The sequence below is a fragment of the Xiphophorus couchianus genome, chromosome 5, assembly GCF_001444195.1.
Source record: "Xiphophorus couchianus chromosome 5, X_couchianus-1.0, whole genome shotgun sequence".
Lineage (NCBI taxonomy): Eukaryota > Metazoa > Chordata > Actinopteri > Cyprinodontiformes > Poeciliidae > Xiphophorus > Xiphophorus couchianus.
Genome location: NC_040232.1, coordinates 16047211 through 16066731, shown reverse-complemented (window position 1 = coordinate 16066731; position 19521 = coordinate 16047211). Strand labels below are relative to the sequence as shown.

The 19521-nt window shown below is 36.8% G+C and overlaps 2 protein-coding genes across 3 annotated transcripts; both read left to right on the top strand.

Moving 5' to 3' along the window:
• Positions 1-8970: 8970 nt before the first annotated feature.
• Positions 8971-11471, top strand: enam (enamelin). 2 transcript variants are annotated; one of them, XM_028016260.1, is made up of 8 exons: positions 8971-9039; positions 9217-9280; positions 9378-9401; positions 9562-9624; positions 9752-9790; positions 9885-9908; positions 9986-10051; positions 10536-11471. In XM_028016260.1, the coding sequence occupies exons 2-8, from the start codon at positions 9227-9229 to the stop codon at positions 10905-10907; spliced, it is 642 nt and encodes a 213-aa protein (XP_027872061.1). In that variant the 5' UTR covers positions 8971-9039; positions 9217-9226; the 3' UTR covers positions 10908-11471. The 2 variants fall into 2 exon arrangements, with proteins under 2 accessions (XP_027872061.1, XP_027872059.1); XM_028016258.1 differs by having other exon boundaries at positions 8973-9039; positions 9559-9624.
• Positions 11472-13145: 1674 nt separating this feature from the next.
• On the top strand, positions 13146-18552 carry LOC114144150 (cyclic nucleotide-gated channel rod photoreceptor subunit alpha). Its single transcript, XM_075410492.1, is given in 8 exon segments — positions 13146-13351; positions 14541-14645; positions 14782-14847; positions 15106-15237; positions 15318-15422; positions 15642-15748; positions 16453-17063; positions 17175-18552. Coding segments are annotated over 7 exon segments (2088 nt in total). The 5' UTR covers positions 13146-13351; positions 14541-14568; the 3' UTR covers positions 18165-18552.
• Positions 18553-19521: the final 969 nt, after the last annotated feature.

Here is a 19521-nt window from a genome sequence, read left to right as displayed (position 1 = left end):
AACATCTTCCTGACTGAAAGTTGTTGCAGAATGTTTGTCGTCGTACTCATCTCATTTCATCGTCTTCCGTTTCAGTACTACCCCTTTGGATTTGACCAGCCAGCTCCAGCTGCAGCTGCCCCTGCTGCCCCTGCTGCCCCTGTTGCCCCTGTTGCCCCTGCTGCCCCTGCTGCTCCTGTAGCACCAGTTGCTCCTGTTGTTATCATCGCTGCACCCGTAAGAGCTATTTAAGTATTCTATATGGACATTACATCTGAATGGTTTCATATGTTTTGATAACAGCAGCAGAAGACATATTTAAAGAGATGGAGAGGCGAGTAAGTTCATTCAACTAAATTATTCTTGCTTGGGAAAAAAAGAGCCCATTTTTAGCTGAGCTTTCTAGAAGCATTGGCTCATCCTCCCTACTGATTGGCTCATGACAAGCCTCTGTGATTTCAGGTTGCCAAACCCAGTGATGATGACGAGGAAGATGACTAAAAAGGTCTGAGTCAGCAGCAGTTGTGCTCATGTGTGCAGAAAGAGGTACGATACACACAGGCACACACAACTTAAGAAAGGAAAAGACAGTTTATACAATGAACTCTTAATGAAACGTTTGTGTCATAAGTTTTAATTATTTTCACAGCTGACTTAGTTTGTTTCTTTTTTCTTTTAAGATGAGGAAACCAGGAACCAGCTCAGAGGAATAGAAACCAGACAACGATGCTGCTCTTTATAGCCTCTAACAAATTTGGTGCTACACTTTATGGACATCATTCCAGTTCAGATGGTGCTTTGTTTTCTTCCTCAACAAAATAAAAAATATAATGTGACGAAATGCAAATTAGTGGATTGCTGTGAAATATGATTGTCCTATTTTCCACTATTCCTCTTTGTGATCTTTCTATTAAGAAGCTCAGATAATAAATGAAATGAACGCATTAATCAGTGTCCTTGTGTTGTTTTGTCTTGTACAAATAACTACATATAGGAAAATAAGTAAGTAATAATATCAAGAAGTTCTTAAATATTTCACTTAAAAAAGGTTTTTGTATGTAGCAACCTTGATTTTTTTTTAAGAATTGGCCAGACAGTTTTATATAGTTTGAATAAAACTGAATTTTTGTTTGATGAGATTCCTTTTTAACAAGTCTTTGTGTTCAGACCACATTGTAGATATTAAATTGTATCTGGTCACTGTATACTATATTACATAATATCTTTTAGGAATTTAGAGAATATGGGTGACATGGAGATACAGTACAGATAAAAAGTTTGGACACACCGTTTAATTCAATGAGTTTCCTTTATTTTCATGACTATTGACATTGTAGATTCACACTGAAGGCATCAAAACTATGAATAATACATGTGGAAATATGCACTAAACAAAAAAGTGTAAAACAACTGAAAATACCCCTTATATCCTAGTTTCTTCAAAGTAGCAACCTTTTGCTCTGATTACTGCTTTGCACACACTCTGCATTTTCTTGATGAGCTTCAAGAGGTAGTCACCTGAAATGGTTTTCACTTCATAGGTCAACCTGCCCTGTCAGGTTAATAAGTGGGATTTCTTGCTTTATAAATAGTTATGAAAATAAAGAAAACCCATTGAATTAGAAGGTGTGTCCAAACTTTTGGTCTGTACTGTATATATTTTACATTTTATGACTAAACAGGTCTTCTACTTGCATGGTAAATGTCTTGTCTCTCATAAAACATTTCACTGTAAATCTTCTTCCACTGTTGTATCTCAGAAACAACACTGCTGATTGATAAAATGTCATACAAGTGAGTTTCAGGTTAGTAAGGAGTAGGAATGTTATCTGTCAGTAACCATAAATAATAAATCTTTGACTTATCTCCAAACAACAATCAAGTGTTAACACATCTGTTTTATTTATCATGTTATAAGTAGAAGCAGCTCTGCAGTCAATCAAATTATAGCTCCAGGACTCTGGAGCATAAATAGTGCCATATAGTGGTATAAATAGTGCCATATATCACTATATGGCACTATTTATGTATATGGTGCTTAAAACTATTCATCCCTTGGATCTTTTACCCCAATCAAGATCAATAAATGTGGCTTTTTCGACAAAAAAAGAAAACAAAAAAATGCTAAGAAATCTCTTTAATGTCAAAGTATAAACAGAGTTCTACAAAAAAATTACAAATAAAACTGTTGCATAATAACGACAAAAACCTTAATTTTATTTTGTTTCATTTTTCAAAAATACTCCTAAAATTGCATCTTGTGTCTTTCTAGAAACCCAATACACAGAACAAATAAAACAACACACTAATGCAAATTTCTGCAACACTATTTAAAGTTTGTGTATAAACTAAAGTGCCTGTCAGGCGCAGCTGGAACAGGTTGTATCAATCACAATTTCCCATGTAAACTGCAGAGGTTTTATCTCGATTTGATTTCTTCATTAGTAAGTCCATACCTCATGAGCAACAACTCTGCAACATCTTACTTACAGTAATTCCAAATCACTTGAAAATACATTGATTTCTATAAAACTATGAAATCCAACACTCACTATATGGCTGAATGCAGGTTGAGGTGAGTGAAGGTGCTAAGCCACCGACTGTGTAATCAAACTGACTCTACTATTACTCAGATAGTGGATTGGGCCACTGGTCATTTAGTTAAGCTGTGGGCCAGACACCTGATCTGTACTCCCTCATTGGGTGACTTCACTCCCTTCGACTGTAATTAACTGTTTGGTGAAGGGACACCCTATAAAAGTCAAACCTGCCCTTTCTGAGCTACAACACAATCATTTAGCATCACCTCATCCTCTGAGTTCAACATTTCATCTTCTCTCTCTGGTTTGTTTTTATTGCAGTGGGTGAGTACATGTATACCTGGCTAACAGAAACCAACCATCCTCTGTGACTTTCATAGATTTTACAACGGTGAATGTTGTGTTTTCAGAGCGAAAATGAAAGCAGTCTTCCTGTGCCTATGTTTGGCTGGCACTGCCTGTGCTGTGCCCGTAAGTCTTAGATTTTATTTTAAACAGCAAAAACTTTAAAACTATCACACAAAATGTCCTGCTGTCACTCCTCTAAATGTTTCTGCTTCTGCGTTTAGTTCCAATACTTGCCGCATTACACAGGATCTAGACCCCGGGCTCCAGCGACACAGGTAAACATGCATACTGTGTGCTGAGTTTGTTAAACTCTTCCTCCTTAGTTTTATCTTACATGCTTGATGGAACTTTAAGAAAATAAATATCGAAGTTTAATTTTTACCAATAAAAGTTTTTTTTCCCCAACTTTCATGCAGATTAACTCACCTTTCGCCGGTGGTTTCCCACAACCTGGAGGCCCAGGAGTTTATAGTGTGGAATTTGTAGGTCCCAATTCTTTAATGTTATGTTTCCATTTAACTGTAAAAATCAAATTATTAAATTTTTACTTACATCATTTATGTGTATTTTGTATGTTTTACCAAGCTTCCATACATGTTTGGTGCTGGTGCAGCTGGAACAAATCAAGGACAAGTAAGAGTTTTCTCACATGCATGTTAGATGTGCTAAACTATGACAACAACTGCTTTTACTTTTTACTAATTTTGTTTCAACAGACCTTCCCTCAGTACGGTTTCATCAAGTACTCCATCCCACAGCCTCCTGGCAGACAGAGCGTTGAAGTTGTATGTGCTGATCTGTTACTTTTTATATTATGTGTGGCATACAGTGCGACTATTAACATTTTTGTGGTTTTGTGGTTTTATGTTTGCAGTTCTACCCTTATGACTTCGCTAAGAACCAGGTAAATATTTTGGGTAACTTAATGAATCCTTACAAACCTAATATTATGTATAGTGCATGATTCTAATAGCAGGTTTATTTTTGTTTCAGATAATTCAGAACACTGCTCCTGTGCCAAATGGGCCCAGTCTGGGAAATGTAATAGAGTTTTTTATTATTTGATTTTTCCTATTACACTCAAAATACATCATAAACATAAATTTTATGTGCTTTTTTTCAGGTACCCCCATTTAGATTTCCTCCTCAAGGAATTCCCCAGCAACAAGTGAGAGAGCAGAGTATTAGTAATATGATTTCTACAATGTCTCCACATTTTTGCTTCACATGTATCTGTGTTTTATTTTCTTAGATGCCAGCTTTTGATGTGAATGCACAACCATCGCAGGATCCATTGCAGCACAAACCTGTCCAAACAAGCCAGGTGACCAAACTATAAATCACTCCACTAATTAACTTTGCACAGTTAGTAAATGTTCACAAAAAAATGTCACAAATGTGCATAAAAAAATAATTGGATGCTATTTTTCTGTGTTTTCAGGCACCTGATAAAATGTGAATGAGTGAACGACGTCAAACACGTAAAACTGAAGAATCAGCCTGAAGTAACATTTTAGAACATTAGCAAACTATGTTGATAACCTCTCTAGATACCTGAGAAGACTTTAAATTAATTTTTTAATAACAATAGCTGTTTTAGAATTATTGACTGTGATACAATGTTACACCCAGCATGCTGCATTTTCACAGTGTCTATGTTCTTTCCTTTTCTTTTCTCACTGTTGTTTTCTTTTTAAAAATAAAACGTTTTAAGCAAATTTCTGTGAATACTGCTCTTTATTTGGAGAGTTAATCTAAAGGCGTCTTTATTTGCATCTGTGTTTTGGCTTTAACACACGTTGAGTTTTTTATCCACATGTTTTACGCATTAAGGGTACATCATTTTATGTATTTTGTTGGGATTTATAAAGAAGTCAGAACCTAAACGTGTGGCATGCATCTTTATGAAATCACCATAAGGCAATTAGAGCTGTAGTTCTTTGGGGGTATCTGTCTACCAGGTTTACATTTCTAACAAATAAAATCTTAAATCACTGAACAGACATTATAACACATAATTGATCTAAAATATTTCTTTGTAGTTATATTTTGAAATGTGAAAATGTTGTCCTCCAGGAAAATAAACCTCCACCCCTTTCTGAAGTTTTTCAGCAAGCAGGTTTTTCAGCATCTTTCTGTGTTTTTTTCATGCCTTGCCCTTTATTATGCCCCTTACCATCAACTGTGACAAACTCCCTGCCCCTGCTTTAGAAAAACATTCCCTCAGGGGTGTTAAGGGTGATAACCAGAATTGTTTTTTAAATGCTTGATTTGTTCAAAGCTTGGGATTTTGCTTAATACCCTAACTTTATAGGATATAACACAATTAATAGTAGAGTACTCTATATTACTCCACTTTTAAAGTACTTAAAAATACTCTACTGCTACCCATTAACTACCTGGGGTGATCACTGTCCAGCTGTTCTCTAACAAACCTCTGAGGCCATTTTAGAACGTCTGTGTTTACACTGAGATCAAATTACACACAGGTGAATTTACTGATTTGGTGTTTCCTGAAGTCAACTGGAATTATTTTGGGGGCAGTTACTAGAATAAAAGGGGCTGAATACAAATACATGCCACACTTGACAGATTTGCATTTATAAATACATATTTAAAATCATCACTTCACTGTCCTTATATTGTCTGATACTGTGCTAGTTTAATTGAAGCTTTTGGCTGTGACATGACAAAATGTTGAAAATTCAACTGGTGTGAATACTTTTGTAGGCTGGATTAGGTTAACATATAATACTTACTTAAAAAAGTGTCATTCTTACTCACTTTTTTCTATTTAGTGGTTTGAAAACAAAGAATCTGTTGCCAAAAATGATTCTCACCAAAAATGTTTATTGGAATCTATTGAATAAACAGAAAACAAGTCAAATTTATGATGGGGAAACAAAGGAAATTTATCAAGTCAAAATATCAACATGCTCTTGAAAGACTAAAACTATTCTAAACATGGTGTACGCAACACAGAAAAAGCATATTTGACATCTTGTGTGCTGCAGGATATCACACTTAATATAAACAGTTTCAGTGGTTTTATCAGATTTCCCCACAGTGAAATTTTACTGTTATAAAAACGTAACACCACCGAGGAAAAAATCCATCAAATAACTGCCCCCCTGGGGACGAAAGCCTGTTGCAACATGGCTTTAAAGCTTTCCTCTTAAAACGCACCAACAAAAGAGACAGGCGCCATCCACTCACGCTATTCAGTTTCTTCTTTACATGTTTTCTTTCCTGGAACATCAAAAACATCTGTCAGCAGGGAGAGCGGAAGTGTTAAAAGCTCATTTGAAACACTTTATTATTTATCCAAAGTGGTTCCTCTTCTTTTTAGGGAATGTTATTGAAACATTAAATAACGTTATTGAATTAAACAATAAAAAAAATAAAAGCAGAGTGGAAAAATGGCTAATCCATCCCTCTACCCCAGATCTCTCCCTTACACACCCCCAACAATCAAACAGGTAGCATATTCCTGTTAAACATACAGGAATGTATGTTTAGCATACATAACATAAATAATGTAAATATAATGTATATATTTACATTATTTCAACTGTGACACTGAGAAAATTGTTCAAAATTATAGAAACAATGAACAAAAAATAAAAAAAAAATTAGCTTGAGAGCCGTTTTACACATAAGGATATAAAATGTAATTTTATTATGATAATTTGATGTCCCACTTCACTTACCATCCTAAATGACAAATCTCTTTCTGAAAACATGCATCAAAAAAGACAAATAATGAGAATTGCATGCTAATAATGAGAATTGCATGCTAATAATGGGAATTGCATGCTAATAATGAGAATTGCATGCTATTGCCCCTCTGTGGCCCAAAGCAGAGTTTAATTAGGATGGTGAATTACAAGTATTCCTGTTTGAACAGACAACAATGTCTTCTTCACCTCATTAAACTCACAAAATAATCTCAGTGTGGCGTCACAGGAACAGAAGGGCTTTGAAGAACTAATGAAGTGATTGTTATCTATCAGAGGAACTCATTATCTCAGCAGATTTCAGTCATGACTGTCTGGAATGAAGTTTGACAGATTACACAGTAAATCTTAGAGTATCTGATCTGAAACAAAAAAGAAAAGAAAAATAAATATGAAGACCTCCAAAGCTAATTTTTCTTTTCTAAACCACAAAAGTTTCTTTAACTACAGGGAAAAACAAACTCCTCAGATGTTGACTGTTTCTGCTAAACAAGTGTTTTCATTTAAAAACCCGGAAATACATGGATTATCATTGAATGTCACTTAAGAGACCAGCCCAGTGGATTATAAATACTTCCACTAAATACAAGAACCAATAGTTTTGCATTTTATGCTTGGCTTACTATTTTGGGATTTGTTTCTAAGAGTATTTTATTTATTTCACTACAAAGACTGGCACTGGTTTTAATTAAGGTTTGGGCATAACCAGCCATGTCTCATGATTTTTAAGGGCTTGTAAACAGTTAACCTGATGACACACCAGTTTCCACAGTCCAGCCAGATTTCTTTTTAAATATTGTTCATGTGCAGCAATTTGTGTGACATAAAGTTAGCAACATTTAATTATAGCCCTACTGCCTGTGAAAATGTGGTAATTGTTCTGATTCTGTATTATGGATACGTTTGATAACATTGACTAGAACATCCTAACGAAAAAATAAATCTTGAGTACATCAAAGATTGCTTTGGTTTGTCATCAGCTCCATATATGGTCTCTAGATGTGTTTGTACTGAGGCAATGATCTATTCATAAAGTTGTACTCTATTGCATAGCCATCTGGATGAATAACTATTTAGTTTATATATTAAATAGTCACAGTGCATCCAGAAAGTATTCATAATGCTACGTTTTTCACTACATTTTGTTATTCCAAATTGCATCGAATTAATCTCTTTCTTTACGAGAATGATAATAGAAATAAAAGACATTAGAAAACCAAGAGATCCCACATTTTCACAGCCTTTCCTTAAAACTTTTTAAACCTTTGGCAGCAATTTCAATCTTGTCTTTTTGAATATGATGCCACAAGCTTATCTCACCTCTCTTTAGGGAGTTTCAGCCATTCTTCTTTGCAGTTCTTCTCAAGCTCCATCAAGGTGGATGGGAGACGTCTGCGCAGCAATTAAAGGAAACTCTCTCATCAAATCCATAAATTGTTATGATGAGGACATTCCTTTTCCATAGATAGCTTGTGAAAGCGTAAAAAGACATAAGCTTGTAAGGCTGTCTTGAAGACAGAAAGTCCCCAGTTGTCTATTAGACATCTGAATTCAGCCTAACCCGAGTTAATTACAGTCCACTCAAATAGCTTCACATTGGCTTTTTGATTTTATTCTTAGACTGTGTAGAATTACTATGCATTCCAGTTCTACAATTAAAAATGTCAGAACTACATTCTATTTGACTAAAACTTATCTTTTAGATCTTACTCTGAAACATCCTTCAAGTAGATGTTGACATATATCATTTTGATATTTATGAAACTACAAGAAACTTTAGTTTAGTTTACTGTTAGGTTAGAAGCGCAAGTTTTGTATTTCTCTTTAGTACTACAAGTTTTTTGTTTATATATTCTAATTTTACATGCTTTTATTTATCTTTTGAATTTTTTTTTACCTTTAATTATTTCCTCTGTTGTAGTTTATTTTATGAATGGCTCATTGCAAGTTTAAAACCGATTTTAAACATCTTATTCATTTCATGTCATTCACCTGGTTTTGTTTACTTTCACATTTTGAGTTCTGTTCTCTGTCTTGTAAAGAACATTATGTTATCTCAGTGCTTTAGATGAACATTATAAAGAAAGTTAACTTCAGTTTGTATTTCTCAGTCAGTCTGTAATGCCCCTGTTTTCTATATGGCATCCCCCTCTTTCTACTTTCTCCATATATGGTCTTAGGGCAATAAAGAAGAGTATGTTTGCTAAGCAAGCCTGTACAGCATGTAATTAACAATAACAAGGGCCTCAGCCCCACATACCATTTTTTTTAAGTTTTGACATGTAAGAATCTTCAAACACATAGCTATGCATGTTTTAGTGGATGTGATTGGCTATTAGAGGATATAAAGGGCATCCATGGGAGGCATAAAGCAGACTTCATTCCCTCTCTGAGGAGGCACGTGTTAACGTTTTTGCAGTTCCAAGGAAAAAAAAGGTGAGTTGAATTTTTATCACAGAGCTCACTGTTGACATACTTTTGCAGTTCTGAATTATAGCGCAAATGATCTTCTATCAAGCTATTTCTTAAACATATGCAATGATTCCATTGTTTTCATTTAAAGTAAATGAAACAGGAAATGTTCTATATTCTTTTCTACATTTTTCTTTAACAGCCATCACAATGAAGCAGGTTTTAATCTTGCTGTGCCTTCTGGTCTCCACCTTTGCTGCCCCTGTAAGTCTCGCCAGTCTCACTGTTTGATATATACTTATTTAACGCTTAAAAACTGTTGTTCTTCCAGACTAATTAATGTTTCTTCACTTCCCTGCAGGCACCAGGCAGTGAGAGTAGTGAGGTAAGAGGATTCCTCTCCTCCTTTTCAGTTCCGATTTGGATCTGATTGCTTTGGTTTGTCATCAGCTAAACAGCATGATGGGTGTCTGAGAGGGAGGAATAATTGGCTTTGTTGTAGCTCATGTCTGGAGATGTCTGGTATTTTTCTAAATTTCCAGCAGGCTGCAGCACACGCTAATGAGGCCCTGAGGTTGATGGAGATGTACAGGCTATACCAGCAGCAGGTGGGGGAAGAAGGGGGGCCTTTTGACATCCTATACAAATAAATATCAGTGATTTGTTAATTTGTTTAGATAATGTGGCATTAAGCATCAACTTCAAGTGCGAATCTGCTTTTTTTGTTTTTTTCAGGGGCTTGCAAATCCCTTCCTTCGAGCTGCTGATGCTCCTGTAAGTTAAATCATATGAAAACTTTGCATAAACTAACAAATAATAAGCTAATAATTAATAAACAAAAAGGTTTTTGATTTTTTTTTTTGGAAAGGCTAATTCAGCTGTTGCGCCTGCGGTAAGTATGACGACAGCATTAGGACATTTATATGCCAAGACTTTCCATTTGAAGAGAGAAAACAACATCTATTTCAGGTGGTTGCTTTTCAAGCCCAGCTGGCTCCCGCCCCTGCAGAGGACGTCTCAGACGAGGAAACCGAGGTGCGGTTCTAGACTAAACTTTAAGCCAAATATTTTGTGTTTTTAAGCGAGTTTCAACAGTGACTGTGTTCAACATTTTGCTGACTTTACTTTCACGTGTTTGTCCGTTGACAGTTTGTACTTTCAATGGAGACAAATCATAGGTGTAGCTTATAATGTGTTTTTCTCCACTTAGCCACAAAGTGGGACAGTGAGTCAATATAAACATCCTCAAACTTAAATAGCTAAACAATTCAGTATGTTCATATATAACCAAGTTTAAAAACTTCTAGGAGTAAATGCATTTTTGTGTGCACTTTACCTGACTTAATGTGTGCCAACTTCATTTAGAACAATTTAAACTTCTCATGCACATCCCAACATTTTTGAACATTACCTTTTGCATTCATTTTCCTTTGCTCATTAAGTATTCCACACCATATTTCCGAAATATGGTGTGGCCTTCACACAGTTTTTTTTTTTGTTTGTTTGTTTTTTCTGTTAGGATGGGAACCCCGCTCCTAGAATTGCAGTGCCCGATGCTCCTGCTGCTCCTCTGAACTCTGACGAAGAGGAGGAAGCTGAAGAGACGGAGGTAGCTGAGGTTGAGCCGACTGTGGTGGACACCGCACCTGCTGACCCCACAGCAGCCCCGGCAGCAGACCCCGCAGCAGCTGCTGAACCTGAAGTGGTTGACATCCCTCCAGATGTTGCACCAGTTGATGGTGTTGTTGTTGCCGTGCCCCCTGTTGACATTGTTCCTGTGGACACAGCTGCTGAGGTGCCTGTCGATGTGGCCGGCCCTGTCGCTACTGACGTTGATGTTGTTGATGTTCCTGCAGCCACAGCAGCTGCTGAGGTCCTTGCAACACTGTAATTATCCACCTCTCCCTTGTCTGCGAAGGTGTATTGTGTGTTTACAGAAAATTGGAGCTTGAAACACCCTTAGCTTACTTAGCTGTAGGCTTCTTGGATGAACATTGGAAGAAGCCATGACAAAAGAATAAGTAAAGATGTTGCTTGTCCACATCTAAGCCAAAATCTTGATGTGGATTATTTTTCTTTTATCCCCTTTTTACATTTATTTCCTCAAAACTATTTTAATTGATTTGCAATTTTTCAGTTGTGTCCACTGAGTGACAAAATGTCAGAAATTTTTTTTTTTTTTTTGTATCCACATTTTATTGTTACAAATTAAAACAAATATTCTTGCTGAACACATGTTGCCATGTAAACTTTTTATCTGAGTCATAATGCTACATTTTCAGACTGACTACAATTGTGTCTGGCCATTTTGATTTGGAATAAAAATAAAATCCCAGGTGGGGCTCCTCAACGTTTTATTTTGGGTGATTTTTATTCATATGAGGCAAAATCTGTACACTCCTCCATCTCTTACAAGACAAATCCTAATAAAACGTAATATTTCTGTGTCACCACATGACTATGGTTAATTGATATCATTATTTCTATTTCAAAAGCTTTTATATAAATTTATTACACAGCACAATATCTTTCAAGCATTTTTTTTGTTATTTTGATGGTGAAGGCAATAAAAAGGATTTTAAATACTGACATTTTAGGCTAAATAATGATGCTAGAGACTGCTAACTTGGCAACTGTGAAACTGATACTGACGCCATTTCTGTAGAAGATCAAATAGATCAGCTGGCTAGTCATGAAGTGCCGTCATAAGGCACATTATTGTAAGTTCCATGAGGAGAAAATGTGCGGCATAAAAAGTTACACAAGCAGCAAACATGACCACCGTCTGGAGAGGATTGGAGGCAAAAGACTGTGAAATTTACAAGGCATGAAAAGCAGTTAGACTCTGTGCTTCAATGCACTTCAGTGACTAGAAATGCCGAGCCTCAGCTGATACAGTACATAACCCTTCATTACACGCTTTACACGGGATAAAAGATGTTCCAAATGAGATTCCCACTTCCCAACACATCCACAAACTACATGGGAGATGCAGTTTGGAGAGACAGGCTGTCTGGCACTGTCTTTCCATTTATGGTTTTTGGTCAAAAGTATGTAAAGACTTGTCAAAATGCCCAAAGTACACTGTCAAGGGTGTTCCGTACTTTTCCTTCTTGGGGACATCACAAAAGTAGATTTGGGAATAAATAGTCACACCCTTCTTGCGTTGCATAAAAAATGCTGAAGAAATGGAAAAAAAATTAAAAATGAATTTTATTTTATTTTTTAAAAACCTTTTGTCAGATGTTGTCACTATGGAGAGAATGTCTGATTTTAGGAAAAACCAGCAGAGGAAATTTAAATTAGTTTGATCTCCAATAACAAGGAAGCCATCACAGGATCCAGTCCCGGCCTGTCAGCCTTTGTCACATGTTTTTTTTTTCTTCTCTCACGACCCACTTTCCTTTCTGACAACTGTCAAAGAGAAAGCCATGAGAGCCACACAATAAAATAAAAAAAAACTCAACAAAACAAACAAAAAGGAAACATTTTGAAATTACTCTGTGTGAAAGTAAAATGGAAATAAATTTGACCTCCTTTGTCTATGATAATTTGCAAACCTAAAATCTCTTTCTGTGTTAAACTGGAAGAGAAATAAAGTTCAAATAAGCACTTCAGTTTTCTGATTTAAATACAATATTTTACTGGGAATAAGCTGCAAGAATCAGACCTGCCAACAGGGTGAGCCACTGTACCACAGGAAGGCCACCGTGTACGCCCAGCTTTCTGTGCTGCCAGAGGTCAGCTTCAACTTTACTCCACCTTTCTTATGCATTTAAAGGGGGCAGATCTATCTGATCTGAAATCTGTTCTGCTGGTGCAGGTCTAATAGGATCAGGACAGGATATGTCTGAGAATGCTGATGAAGCAGCAGGGGTGTGTGTGTGTGTGTGTGTGTGTGCGTGTGTGTGCGTGTGTGTGTGTGTGCGTGTCTGTGTATGAGCTCACTGCAAGACTAAATCCTTTGCTATTTCACAAATGGCAGGAACATTACTGATATTTGCAAATTAAAAAAATGAGAACTTGACTGACACAGAAACGGCTTAGGAATCATCCAATCATCTAACTTCATTTTCTCAAAGCTTGACTGACAAGTGAACAAACTAAGATGGTGTCTTTCCTTTTCTCAGCTAACTCTAATCCCCAAATCCTTGTGAGGGTCACTCAGACTCATTGACACTCATTCAGACTTTCAAACTCAGAGGTATCAGTTTTTATCTATGTCTTGACACTAATAATAGTATTATTACATGACTTATCTTTTTTATTTAGAGTTAAAAGGAAGTTACAAAAGGATTAAAGGAAATGGACTTAATAAATTAAGGACTGGAAAAGGTAAGATCAGCTATATTTGACTACATGCTAAATTATTATGGACTACATTAAATGAAACATTTTAGTACTATGAATCTACACTGCACTGGCACAATATTAATGATTTGTCTTTTCTGTTTTGTTTAACGTTATTTTTTGTGGCCAAACACAAAATTGAGTCAGACAAGATTTTACTGAAATATTGAAGATAGTCATGCAAAACAATAAACATGCAAATTCTCTGTTTTGTTTTGGGTGTTATTTATGAGTATAGATGTAATCTTGTAATTTAAAGTTCTCTGCTGCATAAGTTCGTGAAGGAAACCCATCCTGCTGTTTTGTGCTGCTTAATAAATGTGTTATTAAAAATCCAACAGCAAAACAAGATACAGAGAAACTTTTGACTGATAAGTCTCTGTGATTTAAATTACTTTTAGAGAAATCTGAAAACCTGTCAGTCAATGCTTCCAGGAAAGAAGAATGCTTTATTTTGGTAACCTGATTTCCAAACACATGAATTCATAATTACAGGGTTATGTAAAAAATTATCAATGTGGTGTGATTATATCATTTTTCTTCAAACTCCTGCTTGGTATTCCCATTGTTTGACTGTATTTCACATAGGCTCCTTTGAAGTGCAATGTTTTAAAAGGGAATTAAATTAAAGGCTTTGGAGGATTTTCACATTTGTTATGTTACAACTGCAAATCTTAATGTACATCGGGTTTCTAAAAAGCATATTTTCTTCTATGCACTCAAAACTAGGTTGAGACTCCTTTCATGAATTTTATGAATGAGCAGTGTGGCATGGAGGTGATCTAACTGTGGTCCTGCTGAGATGTAATGGAGATCCAGGTTGCTTTGATAGTTGTTTGGTCAGGTGTTGTCTCTCATCTTCCTCTTGAAAAAGCTCCAGATCTCCCTTAGTTTTCCTTTAAGAACTTGCAGCTGTTTAATTTGTTCTTTTCTCCGCCACTGGCATAAATGTAAGACATACGATTTTGGATCCCTTCATCTTGAGTACGTAATCTCAAATCCAACACTTTTTGGGTAGTGTTACATTTTCACCCTGCTTCGGTTTCAAGGCATGTAGAACAACTGTGAGGCTTTTCATGCTTTAACATTCAAATGTCCATTAGCCAGTATTAACATGATAAGTTTGAATTAAGTCATCATTAATCAATGTCTGTCTTTTGTTTGATCTTTGCAGGACAGATCAAACATTTGCTGTAATAACCATGTCCACCAATGCAATGTCAGGTCACACAGCTTGCAAACTTACCACAGACAGTGAAGAGCAAAGTGAGGATGACCTGTAAGTCATACTTCAAATACTTTACCATTCAAAGGCAGACCTTTGTTGAGTCAAATGCACAAATCATAAGAATGAAACAAGACAACAGATTTTCCCATCAATTAACTTTATGTGTAACATGCTGTGTTTCTTTCAGAAGTGCACCTCAATCAAATCGTCTGGCCAACATGAATAACAACAACAACAATGAAGAGTAGGTACAGTTTGAAGTTCTGAAAATATGTCTGAGCTCTTCACTTTTCTTTGATTAGCCATGTGGACTCAGTTGTTAAATGACTTTTTTTTTTCACCAGGGAAAAAAAGAAAAAGAAAAAGGAGAAGAAAGACAAGAAAGAGAAGGAAGAGAAGAAAGACAAGAAGGAGAAGAAAGAGTAATTATTTTACATTAGAAAGTCTTGAGAAATGTCACAAGCCTTTGAGGAAATCTTATGGTCTTTGTCCATTTCACTGAATCTTGCAGAAAAAAGAAAAAGGAGAAGGAAGAAAAAGAAGCAAAAGAAAAGGAACAAGAAAGAGAAAAAGAGAAAGAAAAGGAGAAAGAGAGAGAAAAGGAGAAAGAAAAGGAAAAAGCAAAGGAAAAGGACAAAGACAAGTAGGTTCATAATTTGGAAGAATATCTGGAAATAATTGCTATGCTCGTTCAGGTGGATGATTTCTTCTGCTTGTTCACAGGCCCAAGGAAATATTCGTCATTAATCCTGCAGGGAATTTGTATTACAACTGGCTTTTCATCATTGCAATGCCAGTCATGTATAATTGGACGATGATTATAGTCAGGTAAATTAGCTAATTAGCTAATTCATTGCTACATTGTCCTTTCTTGTCACGTGTTTATTCAATGGCACTATCTAACTTTTGCATGAAATGAGGCCAAGTCATTTCAAGGTTCTTTCTCAAATTCTAGATTTAGCTCCAATTTAGAGCAGTCAAGAATGTCACAATTTCTATTCTGTTAGATGTTGAGGGGATAAACAGTTTATTACTATTTTCCAACAGGGCATGCTTTGAGGAGCTCCAACAGGACTACATTCTCTACTGGGTTTTGTTGGACTGCAGCTCTGATCTAATTTACCTGGCGGATATGTTCGTCAGAACCAGAACAGGTGAAAACAAACTTGAGTTTTTTCATCTACCAAAAAAAATCCCCAAATTAGAAAAAAAGAGTTTGTCAAAAAAAATTTTTATGTCACATTTAAAATAATAAAGATAATGTGTTGTATGTTGAGTATAAAGGCATCCTCTTCCTTCATTGTTCATCCATCCACTGTCTATACTTGCTTTGCTTTCTACGGTGGCTGTGGGGCTGATGCCTTTCTCCAGTAGTTAATGGATGGGAGGTGGGGCACATTGCTTGGTGGCTGCAGGTTAACTTCAACTCCTTGTTGCCTTGTTCTATTTAGAAAACACACACAGGGAGAAGCCACCCAAGTCCCGATTTGGAGTCTTCTATAAAAGAAGCTCCTGTCTTGGTATTGTCCTGAACTGTCAAGCTGTCCAGAGTTTATCCTGAGTCTCACCCATTGACTACTAGAATAAGCTTATGCCCCGGGTGAAGATGAACACAATTAATCTGGTACAGACGGCAGATGGATAAAGAAGGGAATACAGTATTGTCTTCATGTATCCTGGACACAAACTGCTTATACTTGAGGTCGGCTCTACACAGTGCTAGTTGCAAACTCAACTACTGTGCTGTAAAACAAGAGAAGCGCATTTGCACTATTTGTAACCAAAATATATATTTGGTATACATAAACTTTACAATTGAAACTGACCCTGCTTCTGTATTGCATCACCTTCTTTGCAGGGTATCTTGAGCAAGGCCTGATGGTGAAAGATAAGAAGTTGCTTCGAGATAACTACGTTAAGAGCTTCCAGTTTCGTCTCGATGTTCTCTCCATGCTGCCAACAGACTTACTTTATTTTGTCTTTGGTCTTCACTACCCCGAGATCCGTATCAACAAGCTGCTGAGAATTGGCCGAATGATGGAGTTCTTCACAAGGACGGAGACTAAAACCAATTATCCAAACATCTTCCGCATTGCAAACCTAATCATGTACATTCTCATTATCATCCACTGGAATGCATGCTTCTACTTTTCATTCTCCAAGTCGATTGGTTTTGGTGCTGATGACTGGGTCTACCCAGCTCTCGATGATCCAGAGGAGCCTGAGTTTGGGCAGCCTATGAGAAAATATGCATTCAGCCTTTATTGGTCCACACTGACTCTGACCACCATTGGTGAAACTCCGCCACCTGCTCTTGATTCAGAGTTTCTCTTTCATGTGGTCGACTTCTTAGTTGGAGTCTTGATCTTTGCTACCATTGTGGGAAACATTGCCACTATGATTTCCAATATGAATGCTGCACAGGCCCAGTTCCAGTCCCGTATCGACAACATCAAACAATACATGCAGGTGAATATCATACTGAAGTCTGAGAATATCATACTGAAGTCTGAATGAGAAGCTTCAATTATAGAATTACCTGAAGGGATATTAACAATATACTGTTTTTTCTATTCATAGGTTCGAAAAGTCAGCAAAGAACTTGAGCTTAGAGTTATTAAGTGGTTTGACTACCTGTGGAATAACGGCAAGGCACAGGATGAGAGGGAGGTGCTGAGATATCTTCCTGACAAGCTACGAGCGGAAATAGCCATCCAAGTTCACATGGACACCTTGAAGAAAGTTCGGATTTTTGCGGACTGTGAGGCCGGCCTCCTGATCCAACTCGTGCTCAAACTTTGTCCGCAGGTCTTTAGTCCAGGAGACTACATTTGCAAAAAGGGTGACATTGGTCGTGAGATGTATATCATAAAAGATGGAAAACTAGCAGTTGTTGCCGATGATGGAGTTACACAATTTGTAGTGCTGGGAAGTGGTAGCTATTTTGGTGAAATTAGTATCCTTAATATTAAAGGCAGTAAAGCAGGCAACAGGCGGACTGCTAACATTAGAAGCATTGGCTACTCTGACCTCTTTTGTCTTTCCAAAGATGATCTGATGGAGTCACTGATCGAATATCCAGATGCCAAAGCCATGCTAGAGGAGAAAGGCCGGCAGATCCTGATGAAAGATGGTCTCATAGACTTGGACCCCGCCAACATTAAGCCTGAAGTTAAGGAGCTGGAGGAGAAAGTCACCAAACTGTACAGCACAATGGAGCTGATGCAGGTGAAGCTTAAGAAGATTTTGGGAAATTACAAAAATACTGGCAAAGCCCTGAGACAGCGGATTACAGACCTGGAGCGCCTGAGTGGAGAGGAGGTGGAAGAAGAAGAGGAGGAGGAAGATGAAGGGAAAAAAGAGGCTGAAGAGAAAGAAGCAGAAAAAGAACCTGATGAAAAGGTTGTGGAGGAAAAAGAAGAAAAAGCAGAAGAGGAGAAAGGAGTTGATGAAAAAGACGTGGTGGAAACAGAAGAAAAAACAGAAGGGAAAGGAGCTGGTGAAAAGGTTATGGAAGAAGCAGAAGAAATAACAGACGAAGACAAAAGTGAGGTAACAAAAACAGAATAGGATAACGGTGGAGAAGGAGAAGCAAAAGCTCATGAAGTAAAAGATGGAGAAGCAAAAGAGGACAAGACAGAAGAGTAAAAGATAAAACAAACATTTGGTGTCTGAAAGACTATTTTTGAAAGGATCGCTGTCATTCATCCTGTCAGGCTTTCTGGCCAACTCAGAAGGGATGAAGGAAAGACAATTGCTAAATTATCAACTCAGATATGTCCATAAAACTAGTTATTGTGCAATATTATATTTTGTCCAACTATTCCGTTTGTTGTCATTTGTTTGTCATTTTCTAAAGACTTCATGTACACTGAGTCTGGAAAGACCTTCTGGTATTTGCAGCACAGCAGCATTAGCTGGCGTCCTTATAAGTGCTGTGAGTATAAGTGCGGTTGGACCAGAAGAATATGAATCATGCATCAAATGTTGCAGGTAAGAAACACCCACCTGTGTTTGATGGGAGTGGAACTGTATTTTAATGAGATAAAAAGGCTGCATTTGCATTAAATTATTTGACAGATCATTTTATCAAAAGCACTTTACTGCTTAGGAAAAACCACTTAAGTTCAGAGCCGACATTTTTATATCACAAAAATGTGTTGAAAGATAAAAGTCAAAGTCAGTACCCGCATAGAAATACTAGTGAACTGAAGTTTAGGTATGTTTAAATGTTCCTTCAACATATTTCTGCTCTGATGGCAACTGGTAGCTTTTCTCACCTAAATAAAACCACAAACAAAAATCTGTGCTAAATGTGTTGGATGGGGACATACAGCACGGCAGTAGTAGTTGACAGTGTTAAGAGAAACACAACATGAGACTGCTTTATGGTAGCTGTAGAAAATGATGGCAGCTAAAGTGGACACAAACGTCCATGACTACTTCCAGTTTGGCAGCCACTGGTTTCCAGTTGATGGCTACAAGTGATGCAATAGGATGTGTCTTCTTGTTTTTATGACTAAATGAAAACCACATGTGCTGGTTTAATTCTGCACCACCTCTAGCATAAGAGCTTTCTTTCGGGAGTGAAGATTTTTAATTTCTCCACCTTAAATTAGACTTTTTGCTTCTAATAAGAGTCATTTATCGTTTGAAATATGTTTCAAACAATATTTGCATGACATTTGTCAGCTGAGACTCTACTCATGTATGTGACACATGGGTGCACACAGAGCACCTTGAGAAAACCAGAAGCAACTACTACCACTCAGACCAGCTGAGAAAAAAAGACTTTTAAGAAATCAACACAGAATAATTCAAAGAAATTATATAATTTAGCAGATGCCTTAAGTTTAAGTGAACTAAAGCCCAAAATGTCATACTGATGTTCTTAAAGGGCCCAAATACAAAGGCTTACAGGAGATAA